At 41.3% G+C, this 18,017-nt stretch overlaps 1 protein-coding gene across 1 annotated transcript in view; it reads right to left on the minus strand.

Annotated features, from left to right (window-relative positions):
* Window positions 1-8,009: 8,009 nt before the first annotated feature.
* The window catches only part of LOC121979778, a 31,169-nt gene continuing 21,161 nt past the window's right edge, over window positions 8,010-18,017 (minus strand). Inside the window, exons 2-3 of the mRNA XM_042531769.1 lie at window positions 8,875-9,248; window positions 8,010-8,444 (exon numbers count right to left, since the gene is read on the minus strand). Of these exons, the coding sequence (XP_042387703.1) occupies window positions 8,010-8,444; window positions 8,875-9,248 (809 nt within the window). The remainder of the gene's footprint in view (window positions 8,445-8,874; window positions 9,249-18,017) is intronic.

Consider the following 18,017-nt stretch of genomic DNA (forward strand, 5'->3'; position numbering starts at 1 on the left):
GGTTGCCTTGACGAAACTCCGTGAACTCGTCGTAGTGGCGATTGGTAACCCGCATATGAAAGAACTCCTCAAAGAATTCTTTCTCGAAGTCCCCCCATGACATCTGATTCACTGGGCGCTTCGTTCTGACTCTTTCCCACCACATGCGTGCGTCTCCTGTCAGGCAGAAGGAGGCACACTTCACCTTCTCGTGTTCTGGCCAGTCCAGAAGCTCCATCGTGCTCTCCAGTGTTTTGAACCATGCTTGTGCATCCCATGGTTCACTAGTGCCTGAGAAGTTCTCTGGCTTGACTCTCTGCCACTGGATCAGATAGGCTTCCTTCCTTGGCTCAGCTGCTGGGAGGCTGAGCTGGTGGAACCTCTAAGACTACTGGAGTCGTCAGATTCGGTTCCGGGGTGACGGTGGGGGTATTCTGCTGGTTAGCCTTTAAGGTGGCTATTTCCTGTTGCTGTTCAGCTAGCTGTTGCTGTAACTGAGCCACTAATGCTGTAAGGTCTGGAGGAGGCACTGAACTGCCTGCCTCCTACTGAGGCTCGGTGGCTAGTGCCCTTCTAGCTGGGCGTCCTCGTGCCATTTCTAATGACATAGAGAACATATGTATAACTAATACTATCACAGTTATCTAACTACTGATATCATGTTTAAACTATCACATACTAACAAGCAGTAGGTATATAAACATGAACTGTAATAATAAACAAGAAGCATAAATAAAGTAGAGGTGTTCTTACTTGGAAGCTGCAGGTACAATGCTGATGTGTGTGTAGGAAGTATGGAACACTGCTCTGATACCACTCTGTAACGTCCCAACTCCTGGGTACTAGGCTATGAGCCAGATCGCTACATTAACTACTGAAACTACTGTGTCGTACTGTGCGGAAAACTAGGTAAAATAAAATTTTCACTAACTGACTCTATTAATCTGATAACTGATGCACCCATGCTGTTATAAGGAAGGATTCAGACCCTTTCCGATTGGTGTACATGTGCTAAGGAGGATGCTTGACCTCCCATCTGAGCTAGGAACTCAAACTAAACTTCCCAACTAGCTGCCGATCGATCCACGGATCGATCAAATTCGCTGCGATGCTGTGCCCTGCTGGACCGGTCTGCGGACCGATCCGACAGAGGCTGGATCGGTCAGCTGACCGATCCAAGTGTGTCCGGATCGGTCTGCAGACCGATCCAGGCACCTGGAGACTTGGGACTCGCTACTGTATTGTACTGGATCGGTCGGCTGACCGATCCAGGAGGATACAGTAGCATACTGTATCTGCATGGATCGGTCGGCGGACCGATCCAGTGGCACAATCAGGCTCTGATCGGTCTGGAGACCGATCAGAGTCTGATTTCACCCGGAAAATCAGACTTCAGCACTTTGGCGTGCCAAAACCCCACATAACCTCTAACTAATGCATCAGAAACTATTCTAACAACGTGTAATAACATTCTAACATGATTACTGACATTTTAAAACATTCTTTCGTAGTTCAATGCGTCCCAAATCTAAATTGCATGAAAGTGAAAGTATCAAAACTAATAAGCTGAAAGTAAAGGCTAACGAGTTCTAATGCATAACTAAAACTTGTTAGATCCCTGAGATCTTTCATTCCAGTTCCACACACACACACCCTCATCTGCATTGACCTCCAGCCTCCACTGCTAATCCACTTTTCTTTTACCTGTATCTGCAGTATAAGAAAAGTAGTATCTGTAAGCTAACGCTTAGTAAGAAGCCATCTACCTCACAAAATCATGCATACGATGCAGTTATGATTTGAAAACATGCTATTCGAAAACATACTGGACAGGCTAGCATGGCATGGCATACAATCATATAAACATGGCATACTGAACTAGTCATGGCATAGCATACAACCAATTATAAAGCCAACATAGAGAACTGAACTGAAATATAATACTGAGCTAACTAACTAAACTGAAGCTGCAATCAAACTCAACTAGCATAACTGTTTTTGAGTTTTGAAAACTAATACATAATAAGTGAAAATAATAAACATGCTGTTGGGCCCGGCAACTGTACTTGCTGTGCGCGCATCCCTACTAGACCCGGGGTTGCAAGTCCCGAATTTAGCAGGGTTTACTAGGTTGTCTGAACCTAGGGACGACTGTGGGAGTCCAACCCAATGGATATCTAATCCAGTACAGTGCCACTGAAAATAAAATACTAATATCTATAGCTAACTGATATAACATGCTGTTTCTAGGTTATCTGAACCTAGAGGCGACTGTGGGAGCCTACCCATTGGACCATAGTCCCATATCAGCTGTAGTGAGCAAAGTACTAATTTAAATGCTACTAATGCATTTAACTGGGCTAATAAACATAACTGAAGGGTAATTAGCTAAACTAACCCCTTTTTCGAACACTTGGTGTGCTTCAACCCCTCTCTGCCTCAGGAAAGACACCTCTAGGCACCCAACCGCGTCTATGATCTCCAACTGAAGGAGAATAAACGTGTCTGACCCATCTAAAGGTGCTAACTAAATTCCTAATCTTCGAGAAGGGTTAAAACACATCCTAGGTGCCGGAAACTACACATATAGCTAATAACTAATGCATATAAACAAACGGAGCTATTATACCGCAGGTGAGGGGTTTCTTACCTCGTACGCTAATTTCCTTACAAATCTACCCGCTAGAAATTCCGGTGAAGACGATTTCTCGACGATTCCCTCGCGTCCACGCGCTCTACTCGTGGAGGAATCTTCCTTGTGTTGAAATCGTTGCCGGATGGTGAACTTGGGACCTTTGGAGAAGATCCCTAGGCTCTTCTTGAATTGGCGCCGAGACAATGAGGAAGAGAGGAGAGGGGCGGCGTGGATGGGTGTCGGGGAGGAGGATTGCCGAACCACAAATCTAAAAATAACCCAAACCAACCTAATTCTCCTATTTATATTAAGTGGTTCAATTGAACCAACTCTAATATAAATAAAATCGGTTCTCTTTTCTCTCAATATGGCCCGGCTGGTTCACCGGTTCCTAAAGCTAACTAATGGTTTAGCGGACCCGAGAGGTCCCGGGTTCGATTCCCGCTTAGACCGTTTTGCTTAATTAATTATTTTTTTGCTACTTACGCTACTCGGAAAATTCCAGAAAAATATCTAAAAATTCCAGAAAAATCATAGAAAAATTCTAAAATAAATTCGGGAATTTTTCGGGCTTTACAACCAGAGACTTTAAACTATCACAGAACATAGTCGATCGGGAAATCTCATGAAGTAACTCGGACGGGTCTTCATGGGAGGAACCGGAGACTTTAAACTATCACAGAACATAGTCGATCAGGAAATCTCATGAAGTAACTCGGACGGGTCTTCATGGGAGGAACCGGAGACTCTAAACTATCACAGAACATAACATAGTCGATCAGAAAATCTCATGAAGTAACTCGGACGGGTCTTCATGGGAGGAACAGGAGACTTTAAACTATCACAGAACATAGTCGATCGGGAAATCTCATGAAGTAACTCGGACGGGTCTTCATGGGAGGAACAGGAGACTTTAAACTATCACAGAACATAGTCGATCGGGAAATCTCATGAAGTAACTCGGACGGGTCTTCATGGAAGGAACCGGAGACTTTAAACTATCACAAGACATAGTTGATCGGGAAATCTCATGAAGTAACTCAGACGGGTCTTCATGGGAGGAACCGGAGACTTTAAACTATCACAGAACATAGTCGATCGGGAAATCTCATGAAGTAACTCAGACGGGTCTTCATGGGAGGAACCGGAGACTTAAACTATCACAGAACTTAGTCGATCAGGAAATCTCATGAAGTAACTCAGACGGGTCTTCATGGGAGGAATCGAAGACTTTAAACTATCACAAAATCTGATCAACCAGGAATTAGGAATATATTGGCATGGTAAATACAAAGTTATATGGATTTATTCACAAGATCGGATGATATTTTACACTGGATCAGAAACCAGGGTTCAAGGGGGATTCTATGCATATGGCACATTTTCTATCTGGAGGTCTGTTCACATGGAGATCTTTATTCAAAATCGCTCGGAGCATTATACTCAGCTCAGAACTCAGGAGTTTTATACAGTTCCTTATCTAAAATCACTCGGGATTATTCATTCTTTTGAAATATGGAGCACACTAGATATTATCTGCAAAAGAATTTATTAAGACAAGGTTTAACTTCAAAAGGTAAGCAAGGAATTCTTGAATAAAACTTATACTCAATACCCGGAAGCATTTTAAAGGAGGCATTCTCAAACTAGCACCAAGGAGAAACAGGTAAGTATCAAAAATTTTCTATATATCACAATCACTTAATTACAAAGTTTTTTATTACAGTTCCTTTCAATACCAGTTTTTACAGTACAAGTCTTTTCATTGCCAATCTTTTTAATGCATAGACATGATTAATTAAAAGTACCTTTTAAATCTGCGGGTAGTTCTTTGTTAAGTCTGTGACGGCTTATGAAAGAAGAGGGAGGTTCCTTGGGTAGATAACCACCCTCTCTCAATTGTTGGAGAATTCCCGACACAGAATGATTTAGAGCACCCACCATTCGACGGACAAATTCTTGGGCAAACGCCAAAGACTTTAGATAAGCCAGACGCCACTCTTCCCATTGGTTCTTCTCTTGCTCCTTATAACTCTGAAAATCATCTTGTAGTTTAGTATTTTGATCTTTTAAAGCATCTTTTTCCAATTTGAGTTGTTCCAATTCCTTCTGGAGCAGTGACAGCTCCACATCTTGAGCCTTTCTTTGCTCTTGTTCCTGTAGGATGGCGAAGTCATGAGAGGCTAGGTCTTGAGCTTGTTTAGAAAGACAGACATTATGAAGCTTATCTGCTTTTTCTAAAATGAGACTTTTATGAGAAGCGTCTAAGAGAGCTTTCTCTTTCAAAGCAATTTCTAGTCGAAAACCAGAGTGTAATCGATCCACCTGTAACTCCAAAGTTCTCCTTGCAAGCGCTTTATCTTTCAATAATTGTTGTGATTCCTCTAATTCCTATCTCAATACCCCTAATTGTTGATCTTGCAAGACCACTTTCTCTTGCAACTGAGCCAGGTCATTATTAGAAGGAGGTAAAGTAGCCTTCAATGTCTCTAGTTGGGCTTTTAACTTATTGTTCTCCCGGTCCCGAGCCATAAGTAGCTGGTCGATGTACAGACTCAAGGCAAGGAACTAAACAAAATGATGATATAGTTAAAGATAAGGATACGAAGTTAACAAAATATAACCAAGAATACTTACAGCTACTGCCTGACGACTGTGGTGGTCGCCCCGATTTGGAAGACTAAGGCCCCTTAGTTGTTCTTGGCCCTGTAGCCAAGATTCGGCCAATAGGCCCTGTAGTTGTAGAGAACCATAGCTAAGAGGATCAGAAGTCTGTCCCAATTGAGAGGGCAGACCCATAGCCTGTTTAAATAAGGGCAGGGGAACGGAGGAAGAAGGAGGTAGGGAAGAAGAAGATGCAATGGAAGGGAAAGAAGTAGTAGAAACAAGAGCAGCAGAAGAAGAACTAGATGGAATAGAAGGTGGCAATGCAAGGGATATTGACTCGGTCACGGAAACACGAATTGTTGAGGGCCTGACACTAGGAGAAGATCTCCGGCAAGGTGTTCGTTTTGCCCGTGGCCCGGAAGCCAAAGGAGGCAAGGCTAATGTAAGAGGTGGAGAAGACATAGAAGGGATAATTGCCATCTCAGAAGCATAAGCAGAAGCAGAAGGAGCTGAAATAATAGCACAAGAAGAGGGGATGAGTAGACCAGGTCTCATCATCCTAAGAGTAGGATTAGAGATAATATGGATAGGAGTCATCGGTGCCTTACCTCTCTCAAGAGAAATAGGCGCCGGACTAAGAGGAGTTTGCACAAAAGTACAAAAAAGATCACCAAAGGAAGCATCCTCAGTGAGCCTTGGCTTTTTGATTAAAGCAATGAAAGGCTGTTCTTCTTCCTCTTCCATGGCTGCAACAGCTTCCGCTTGTTGCTCTTCTTTAGACAGCAAGCCTGGAGTATAAGAGTTAGGATTGGCTCGACGGGCTTGCAAGCACTCTTCTCCCAGATTATTCACAAAGGACTTAGTCATGGTAGGGTTCTTGTACATGAAAGCTGGAAGAAGAGCATCAGCTGAAACACAGGAGTTAAGCACCATTATAAAGGAAATATACTAATCAGTAAATATAGCATGAAATGTTTATACATACTGAAAGAACCATCCAAGGGAGTGTCAATGTTACCTATCCCAAAGGGGAACATTAAACCCTCTACAATCAAATGTGGTAAGCTAAATTTTGCTCCCCTCAATTTAGATACAGCAGAAGCAATAGAGGGATCATTGAGGAGATTATGGGTACTAGGAACAGGGGATAAATCGTATATCCATTGGATAGGAAAAGGAGGAGGAGAAGGGAGACGCATACAGAAAAATTTATGGCGCCATTCCCCTTGAAGGGGAATGCGGTTAAACAAAATAGCTTTAGGGCGAGACTGAAACTTGAAGATACCCATGTCTATCTGACGTGGAATGAAGAAGTGATGAAAAAGACGAGGGGATAAAGGAAAATCTAGCAGTTTAGATACTCCAATGAAACCCATAAGGATAGAAAAAGACTGTGGGATAAGCTGATTGAGGGGAATATTGAAGTATACACTAACATTAGAAAAAAAAAGGGAGGAAGAGGGAATCGGAAACCTTGTAGGACTTGGTCCCGGAAGATAAATATACACCATAAAGGAGGAAGATGTGGACTATCAGCGGAGTAGGACGAGCTATATAAGAAGAAAAGCCATAAGTCGCCTTCAAATCCACCTCTTCTGTCTCCGTAAGATCAGAAGCACATGAAAGGAACCATGTAGGAGGGGAAGTTGCCATGATGAAACAGTAGAAGGAAGATGAATCAAGGGAGATGAAGGGAAAAGTGGGAAAGCGGGAGAGAACTTCTTAAAACCCTTGTTTTCCTTTCGGTCCTGTGCTAAAACCCCCAAATAAAGATAGCAGAAGAAATAGGAAAAGAAAAAGTACTCGGAATTCCAATCGTCATAAATGGGCGATGACGTTAAAGGATAAAATCAAATCCTAATCTTCCTCGAAAAATGTGAAAAGTTTCCCTAGGTATAATTTTAATCCTTAAGAGAGTCCGACGAATATAAGAAAAATCAGTTAGGTACTATAAGTTCGAATCATTTGTCTAATAAAACAACAAACCCAAATGAGCATAATAGACCGGGCAAGAGTTATATAGGAGGCATTAGTCGATAGACAGGACTTGGTTAGAGGATACCGGACGAGATTCATAAATGTGAATATGAATCGGTCGGTCATAATAGATCGGCCAAGATAAATGCTATTCAAATATGTCGACCAAAGGCTTATCATGGTAAGTCAAACGACATGCACTACGATAAAACCATATGAAATTTGATTAATACATAAGATGACATACATAAATACGAGTGTAAATCAATCGAGTAGAACAAATCGACCGATACTGAGAATATTGCAATAGAACTGTACTAGATCGAATGGGACACAATTAACCTATAAAGTATTAGACAATATTTGTCAGCATTGATATATACCGCCCGGTCATGATGGAACGGTCTAAACAGATAAACATAATAATATGTTGGGTAAGGTTTTATGATGACCAGCCAAGTGACATTCAACATATTCAAACAAAACAGACGATCGTCATAAGAAAGAGCAAGTTTAACAATGAGAAGGGATAATCAACTTTACATGAGTCCACTAGACTATCATCACAGAGTCTCGGTCCCCTTTACAGGGATTCAAATTTAGGTAAGAAAAGAAAGTCATACTATGGTTAGCTGAGGGAATAGATCAGGAGGCCTCTCCTCAATAAGTTTGCGACGATTTAGGAAGTTAGGAGGGGGATCACGAGATAAGTAGTTTTCCTCTCGCAATTGTTGAACCGCCCCTTTAGCTCCCGCAGTAAAGGCTGCTACGATTGACTTCACGATCGGCCTATTGAATTCAGTGGATTCAATTATGGTGTTGCCCTTTCTTTGTAGCGAGTATCTTCGTTCGCCTTGTAGACCACCAAAGCTGTCTGGGAAGTCTTCAATTTGTCTTCTTTGATAGAGACCTCGGTTTTAGCTGAATTTAAGGAGGTGTTCAAAGAAGTTACTTCATCATCTTTCAGCTGTAAGGCTTTAAGCTTTTCAGCCAACTCCGATTCATAATCAGCCTTTAATTTGCCAAGCTTGGAAGTTAATTTTTGGTTAAGATCCATAGCTAATTTGAATTGTGCTTGAAGACTTTCAATTTGAGCTTCAAGTTGATTCTTGGAAGCAGCGGAAAATGCGGCAGAAGATAACTCAGTAACTTGTTGTCTCAGCTTGTCATTCTCATATCTCAGCTTCTTGTTCTCGTTGTATAAATTGTGCATCAACCGAGATAAGCCCATGTTTTCTATCCATCGCTAGAAATATAATAAAGGGCCATGAGATAATCACTAAGAAATAGAAAGTAGACGTTAATAAACATACCTGATTCTCATTATGGGAGAAACGATCAATTGTTTCGGGAGTAGTGAGTTCTTCAAAAATGGGACGAACTTTATCCCAAGCGTTGGCAAAGGAACCTCCTAGCAATATGGGGAGGACAGGAATAGTAGAAGAACCAGCAGAGAAGGAGGAAGTAGGAATAGATGGAGGAGTAAAGACTAAATAAGAAGAAGGTGAGGAGGGTAAATATCCGGACGCTGGAATAGACAATGGAAAGGTGAAAGAAACATTGCCAGAAGCATTGGTATTGCAGAAAGGTGAGGAAGGAAAACTAAGAGAAGGGTAAAGTTCAGCCAGCGTAGGCTCATCAGAAGGAAGGTTAGCAGGAACAAAACCTTCTGAAACCAGTTTGTCAGCAGGAAGGATAAGCCTCCTTTTTGACGGAGGAACCCTGGTAAGTTTGCGCCCCGGACGCTTGCCGGTAGCAATTTCAGCTATCGATTTACCTGGGCTACCAGGAGACGTGAGTTCAATGATAGGAAGAGGGGCGGACGATGAGGTGGCAACAGCCACTGGAGAAGCAGCAGCCACTGGAGAAGCAACAGTGGGTAAAGGAGCAACAGGAATTTCTGTGGAAAGACCTTCGGGAGCCTCAAGAACTGCCGAAGAACTAGGTACCTCAGCTAAAGGAGTCGGCTCTTCGATTGGAGGCGGCGGAGTAATAGCGGTGAGAAGCTCTTTTTCTTTGGCGCGAATTGCATCCTCCTCCAGACGCAGTTCTTCGTCAATCAAAGTGTCATAAAAGCTCTTCACTACATAGAAAAGAAAAATAGTTTAGTTAGTTAAAATCAACAAGAAAGAAATATAGTGTTACCTAAAGAGCCTTGTGTATCAGGTTTGACGGGGCTTAGACCGAACAAGTATAGAAGATCGACTCTCAACCACTTGGGAATAGAAAGTCGACGATTTAACAACTTTTCACAATAAATAGGAAAAGAAGGATGGAGATGGAACTCTCTGACATCAGGCAAAGAGGGTAAGGAGGATTTCCAAGCATAAGACCAAGGAATGGGTCCGGGAAACTTTATAAAGAAGAAGCGGGATTTCCAAGCTTTAAGAGACGAGGGCATATCCTTAAAAAGAACCATTTTAATTCATGACTAGAACAAGAAAACATCAGGTTCCGAACACTTAGGGTAAGAAAACATGAAGAAATTTTGAGGAGTAGGAGGAATATCTAGCAAACGAAACAGCAATGTAAGCACCACATAGATAACGAAAGGCGTTAGGGGCAAGCTGTTGCAAAGGAATATCAAAATACTGGCTTATTTCGATCAGGAAAGGAGGAACGGGAAACCTTAAACCTCCTATCAACTGATCCTTGAAAAAAGTCACGCAATTAGCAGGGGGACGATGAGGATGATCATCTGGTTTTGGGATTAAGATGCTATACTCCCGGGGAATTTCATATTGACGACGGATGATGAGCCTAGCACTTTTATCAAAGGAAGAAGACATTTGGACATACCAAGGAGCAATTGCTTCCTCAGCCATAGACAAGAGTAGAGGCTAGCAGAACAACAGATTACTTACTGAAAGCAAGAAAGGAGATCACTGAGAAACGGTGAGCACGAGGTTTGGTCGAAAGCTGTAGCAAGAAAAGAACGCAAAGGTAAGAAAAGAAGGGACAAAGTTGAAAAGAAGGCAAAGGGTTTAGGGTTTGAAAAACACACAGCCGTCGTCAGATCAAAACATTTTTATCTCAGTAGACGTTGAGGATTACAGGAAAAAGGAAAAAGGCTTACATGACGTGGCAAAGAGAGAAAGTATGTGTCACATAATCATAAAAAAATATTTATGTTGGATGCGACAGATCGGATCACGCCGGGGTTGGTAACACCTCGTTGTACGATTCCAACATTCTCTTACCAGAGGAAGAGACAATCACCAACCAGGAAGTTTTGAAAGGAGATGTAGTTAACTGAGCATAATAAAGGGAGAGGGACTGAGTTTGACTAAGCCCAGGCTAAGGACAAAAAAAATTTAAGGAGAGCGATTTAGGCGAATAACAGATTTTAAATTAATATCATTATAAAATGCAAACTAACATTGATCAAGATAATTTTATATCGGCTGACATAACTTTTGCTATACTAGACAAGTATAATATTGGTTTAAATAACATTGTTTATGATAAATAAGCTAATATCGGTCGGTATAACGTTAGCTATAATAGGGAAGTATTCCAGCGGTCAAGATAGCCTTGGCCATGATAAATGAAAAATATTTGTCGAGATAACAACACATAGGATATACGTGTTGGAGTGTATACTGAAAGCCTAAGCTTTGTAAACATTCATTATGAATAAAGAATCACATTTGGTCTAATTATCTACATTTGTTTGTAGTTGTTCATTTAATTTATATTGTAGATAACATAGTATGTGGTGTCACATACAGAAGATGATGTTATCAGTACCTTATAAATTATAAACAGTAGCTCACGACCAGAATGGAAAGGAACAAACCATTAGAAGGTCGTAGTGTAATTAGGTATTAGTTTATCTTGACTATATAATTACACTAGTACACTCAGAGTGTATTGAGTAGGACTATTTGAGGTCGTTCCTTTTATACTGACTTTATAAAGGAACAAAGACCTCAGTTATTATGGAAGTGTGTGCTCTTAATCCTAATATAATAACAAGCACATATGTTTGATATTTATTTCTTTAATTTATCAATGGGTGAGATTTAGTTCGATGAATCAATAAACCCGATAAATTGGGAAATGGTATCACTCATAGTGTGTGTTGTTGATTATAGAAGGAAACTGTGTCCTAGTGATACTAGGTTGATAATGTCCTCAAGAGGAGCTCATAAAGATTGTCATGTTAAACCCTGCAGGTGGACTTAGTCCGACATGATAATAAAGTTGAGTGGTACTACTCTTGGACTTAGATATTAATTAAATGAGTTGTCAGTAACTCACTTAATTAGTGGACATTCGATATCTTAAACACAGGAGACTAACACACTCATAATAAGAAGGAGCCCAAAATGTAATTTGGGATTGGTGCGGTAGTTCAATGATAGTTCTCTAGTGGAATGAATTATCATTGATAAAATTAAGTTGTGTGTTCAATGATGGGGGCTTAATTTTATCGGGAGACAAAACCAATTCCTCCTCTCGGTCCCTATCATAGCCTCTTATTTATAGAGTACTATACCCACATATACCCACCTTCTATACCCACCTAAAGGGGGCCGACCAAGCTAGGGCCAAGCTTGGGTTTAAGATGGCTGGCCCTAGCTTGAACCCAAGCTAGTAGGGCCGGCCATAATTAATTAAAAAGAAAATTTAACTTTAATGTTTATTATTATGTGGAAGATTTAATTTAAAAGAGAATTAAAATTAAAATATCTCTCTTGTAAAAGATTTACAAAAGATTAAAGAAAGAGATTAGATCTCTTTCCTTATTTGTAGATTGGAGAGATGTTTTATTTTCTCTTTAAAATTATTCACATGTTAATAAAATTAAAATTATAGATATTTCCTTTTATTAACCATGAAGAGATTTTAAAGAGAAATTTTATTTTTTAAAATTTCCGGAAACAAATAAGGAAAGTTTTAATTGTTGATTGAAACTTGTCCAATTTGCTTCCTATTGATTTGGCCGGCCATCATTGTTTAATTGGGGAAATATTATTTTATTTTTCTCAATTAAATCATGTCAAGGAAATTAAGGAAAATTTATTGTAATTAAATTTCCTAATTTACCTAGGCCAAGGAATATAAAAGAAGGGGTGAGGGTACCTTCACAAGATACAACATCTATTATTCCTCTCCCTCTTTTGTTCCTTGGTGTGGCCGGCCATCATCTCCTTCTCTTCCTCTTGTGGTGGCCGAACCTCTCCCTCTCCCTTGGAGTTCTTGTGGTGGCGGATACTACTCGGAGAAGAAGAAGAAGAAGGAGAAAGCTAGCATCTCTTGGAGCTTGGTTAGTATTTTGGTTTTCTCCTTAGTAAAGCTTTCTTTTGTGGCGAACCTTGCTTGGAGGAGAAGAAGGTGGTTGGTGGTTTCTCATCTTGGAAGATCGTTGCCCACACAACGTCCGAGGTTAGAAGAGGAATACGGTAGAAGATCAAGAGGTTTTTCTACAAGGTATAACTAGTAATTTCTATTTCGCATCATGCTAGTTATTTATGGAAATAATACCAAATACAAGAGGCTTACGTTCTAGTATTTCGAATATGTTTTTTCGAAGTTGTGTTCTTTTGTTTCTTTCTTTTCCTTGTGATTTGATTGTTCTCTTTGGTTAACCTAAAGTTATTTTAGGAAATTAAATATTAGATTTCTATTAAAGGTTTTGTCTAGTCGGTGGTGGTTGCTCCCATATCCAAGAAGGTCATGTGCCTCGCCACGTCAGTACTGGGAACCTTTTATGGAAATTAATATTTAATGGAATTAATAACTTAAGGAGACTTGGGTCGAACGTGTTAAGTTCCGCAGGAGATCCAAGTCAAAACCTAAAAGAACAAATAGATTAAGTTTTGGATCAAACGTGTTAAGTTCCGCAGGCGATCCAAAATTTAATTTAAAAGAACACATGGTAGCTAGGAAAAGGTTCAGACCTTTGTACAAAATTTTTGTACAGTGGAACCTATAGGTTTTCCGAGTAGCAACCAACAATACGAAGGGGCAATGAGCTCAACATCACATTTATTCTTATGAATTAGAAGGATTCAATAGAGTCACTCGATTCAATACAAAAGGTTGTTGTTACACTTAAAGTCTGATCAAATACATAGCATTACATTTTCTTCTCAAAACATCAGACCTCGAAAGGTCAACAAGAATAACAAACACAAGCCCCCAGAATACTTAGAAGATTTCGATCCCCCTGTAGTCAAACTTACCATGGAGCAGAAGTAGGAACATTTTCCCTGGCACGAGGAACGCTTGTCTGGGCAATGAAAGTGAGAATACTATACCAGGAAGCTTGCCTAAGAGACAGAAGTGGCAATATTTTGCCAGGGATGAAGGAAATGAGGAAGCAGAATAGTCCCATGAAGAAGCAAGGGCAGATTTACTTATGTCCTAATGGAAAAGTGACTGAAGAGTCCCTTTCCTACTTGAGTCCGGAGGCTCTGCTTCCCTAGATATCACTTTAGCCCGCTGGTAACATGTGATGTGCCCTTCTCGCGACATCCATGGGCTATTTAGCTGGTCCTCCATGAGTATGAAGAATTCCTCCGAAGCTCGTTGAGTCTCCAAAGTAGTTGCGTCTTCGGTTGGAGAATTTAAACCTCGAGAAACGTCATTTTTTGGGAGGGTTTCTTTAACCCTAGAGTTAGCCGAAGTAAAAAACTTGAATAAATTCATACATAGATCTCGCCTTGTCCAACAAGAATAGCCCCCAATGAGGGGGATTCCAGACCATACTCTTAGCAGGAAAAGTTAGCAAGGAAAGAAAAGAACTGAGGTGGATGAGGAACGAGGAGAGGGTTATAGCCGTATTTAAAGGATCAAAGGACCCAAGGAATCACTGTACTAAGGTTCACGGGATCACTGTACTCAGGATCACAAGATAGTTGTGCATAAAATCTGTGGGGTTACTTCACTACCTGTGGAAAAGTCATGGGTAGGAAAAAACAAAATCAAACTTGTGTCTAGTCAGTCGTTTACACCTCCTTCGACTAGACTTGAAGGGAAGGCTAGTGATATGGGTTAGGTTTCATGGATCCCCGATAAGGGAAAGGAGATGACCAAACGGAAAAAGGTAGGCCAATATCAGTCGGGATATACCTCAAAAGAGGCAGACCCATATCAATCAGTATATACCTCAAAGGAGGTAGGATAATATCAGCCGGGATATACCTCCAGGGAGGCAGACCCATATCGATCAGCATATACCTCAAAGGAGGTAGGTCAATATCGGCCGGGATACGCCTCCCAGGAGGCAGGCCCATATCGATCAGCATATACCTCAAAGGAGGTAGGCTAATATCGGCCGGGATATACTTCTGAGTGAGTAGATTAATATTGATCGAGACATGCCTTTAAGAAGGAAGGCCAATATCAGCCGGGATATACCTCCAGGGAGGCAGACCCATATCGATCAGCATATACCTCAAAGGAGGTAGGTCAATATCAGCCGGGATACGCCTCCCAGGAGGCAGACCCATATCGATCAGCATATACCTTAAAGGAGGTAGGCTAATATCGGCCGGGATATACTTCTGAGTGAGTAGATTAATATTGATCGAGACATGCCTTTAAGAAGGAAGGCCAATATCTGCTGGGATATACCTCCAAAGAGGCAGACCCATATCGATCAGCATATATCTCAAAGGAGGTAGGCCAATATCGGCCGGGATATACCTCCAAAGAGGCAGACCCATATCGATCAGCATATACCTCAAAGGAGGTAGGCTAATATCGGTCGGGATATACTTCCGAGTGAGTAGACTAGTATCGATCGAGACATGCCTTTAAGAAGGAAGGCCAATATCAGCCGGGATATACCTCCAAAGAGGCAAACCCATATCGATTAGCATATACCTCAAAGGAGGTAGGCTAATATTGGACGGGATATACTTCCGAGTGAGTAGACCAATATCGATCGAGACATGCCTTTAAGAAGAAAAGCCAATATCGGCCAGGTTGACTAATATCTTGAAAAGATACTTGATAAAATACAGCCTAGTGCTAGCTAAAATAATAAGCATAAAGGAGCCCGGACGGGCACTGCCCCAGGAGCTGCATGAGAGGTAATAATAATTGATCAAACCTAGTTAAGCCCAGCTCCGACTGATACAAGGAACATTGGTACATTAAGCCATCTCTGATATAGCAAAAACAGGAGGGGCAAGTATAAACAATAGAAGCACTTTAAAGGACCTGTGGAATAGGACAAAAGTAAATATTTTAAATAAAATAGTTAATAGAGATATTTATAGTATATGATTGTATAACAGGTGTTATATATTTTGGCGGAAAATGTGTTTTTAGGCTGTTTTGCAGGTGCTAGACGACAAAGAAGGTACATCTGGGGTACGAAAAAGAATCCGTAAAAGTCATTTACCAAAAGTACGTAGCTTACGTTATCTCATAACAAACTCTAACAAATCGGGGTCCACTTCATGATTACGGAGGTTATATGAAGTGGTATAAAAAGGGGAATCCTCTCCATTGGCAAGGTAAGTTGACATCATTGCGCACATTCATAACCCTAATTTTCAACCATTGTTCATCTTGTTCCTCCTTCGGACACACCAAGAGAGATCACTAACTTGAGCGTCGAAGGGCCTAGCCAGGGATTCCCACCCCGGTCTTAGGTCACTGACGGTAGTGTTGGTTGGTCTCTTGTGCGCAGGAAGTCTTGGAAGCTCTGAATCTGGGTTTCTCTTCGATTGGATTTCTCTCTCGTCGTCGGATCTTCGCACAAGGAGGGCATTCGGTGACTCTATTTTTCTCGATCCCTTTGGATTTCTCAGATCGTTGTTCTATAGGTATTATCCTTCACCAACGGTAGGTTTTTTCTCCCGGATCTCCATCTTGTCAAGCTTCTCAGACAGGATCAACTACCAATCTAGAGGGTGAGAAAAAGATGAAGTTGATAGCCTTCCAGACAGAACCATGATGTGTTCACTTAGTCGACACATGATCTTTCTGGTATTTCACCAAGTGTGGCTCAGCACGAGCTACACGTCCAACCGGACGCTCGACCAGTGAAACAAAAGAAAAGGGACTTCAGCGTGAAACAGAACTTGGTCATCCAAGCGGAGATAGAGAAATTGCTGGAGGCCGGCCACATACGGAAGGTACAATTTTCAAGTTGGCTTGCTAACATTGTGTTGGTCTCCAAGCTGGGCAACAAATGGAGAGTCTGCATAGACTTCCGTGATTTGAATAAAGCGCGCCCGAAGGATTTCTACCCACTGCCCCGGATAAATCAAATGATAGACTCTACGGTAGGTTGCAAGCTGATCTGCATGCTCGACATATATCAAGGTTATCACCAAGTGTCACTCGCCTGAGAAGATCAAGAAAAGGTCAGCTTTATCATGACCGATGGAATATTCTGCTACAACGTCATGCTGTTCGGACTAAAGAGTATTGGCGCCACCTACCAGAGGCTCATGAATAAGTTGTTCTAGCGGCAGATCGACTGCAACATAGAGGTATATGTTGACGACATATTAATAAAATCTCCAAGACCTATTGATCTTTACATAGACATCAAGGAGACATGTCAAACTCTAAGGGCTTATGGAATGAAGCTGAAGCCGAACAAGTGCTTGTTCGGCACCAAGAGCGGTCGATTCCTAGGATACATTATCACCGAGCGGGGGATCAAGGCGAATCTGAGCAAGGTCAGGGCTCTACAAAATATGCCACCACCATGCAACTTGAAGGTGTAGGATCGAAAGAGTGCGATAGAGGGGGCGTGAATATCGCACTTTTAAAAGCTTTTCTTTTACTCGTTTAAATCAAAGTTGTGCAGCGGAAAAGTAAAAAACAAGTTTGGTTACTTGGTTCATAGCCTAGGTCGACTCCTACTCCAAAGCTCACGATCCTTGATCGCACCGATGGACAATCAACTAAGACTCTTCTTTCCGAAAATCTCATAAAGAAGCAGTGCGTATAATATGCAAGAATATAAGATAATAAACCTACTATCTTATGTAAGTTTAAGTACAATGCAAGCTTTTTAAAATAAAAGTATACAGACACTTATATGGAAGATAATGCTCGGTTGATGCTTGAACGAGGTAGTTGCTTGGGTGAGTTGTAAAGCAGTAGCATGAACAGCAGTAGCATGAACAGCAGTAGCACGAATAGCAACTGCTAGCATAGAGATGAACTTTGAACCAAAACCAATTTCGTTGCCCAGCCACAGACCTCGAGCTCACTTTTATAAGAGTCGTCGACATTCGGTCGACCGATCCCTAGGTTTGGTCGACCAAACCAGCTTACTTCCATCTTCACTGAGATTTGATGTTGATTCAATCTTCGACATTTAATGACATTAAAGTGTTCGGTCGATCGATCATCTTTTTCAGTCGATCGAACAGAGAATTTCCCTGTTCGCTAAGATTCTCACTTAATGCTGCATTGATGAGGTGATCGTTCGGTCGACCGATCTCTTGGTTCAGTCGACCAATCAGCTTAGTTTCCTTCTCTGCTTCTGACCAGACTGATCTGTGCCACATCATCAGGGTTCAATCGACCGATCCTTTGGTTTGATCGACCAATCAAGTTTTGATCGGACTTCACTTTGCTTTGATCTAAGCTGGTGTCTGTTCTAAGTTAGCCTTATTCGGTCGATCAATCCTCTTGTTCAGTCGACCGATCCTCCTGTTCGGTCAACTAATCCTCCTATTCGGTCAACCGATCAGGCTTATCTTGCAAAACAGAGTTAAACAATATATTTTTGTAAAATAGATATTAGCACAGTAATATAAAAACCATGAGTAGTATTAGGCAGTAGAACTGTCTTGATCTCAGCTTGAAAACCTTTCCAGTTTCTTCAGTTGGATCA

Source organism: Zingiber officinale, chromosome 5A (genome assembly GCF_018446385.1).
Source record: "Zingiber officinale cultivar Zhangliang chromosome 5A, Zo_v1.1, whole genome shotgun sequence".
Classification (NCBI taxonomy): domain Eukaryota; kingdom Viridiplantae; phylum Streptophyta; class Magnoliopsida; order Zingiberales; family Zingiberaceae; genus Zingiber; species Zingiber officinale.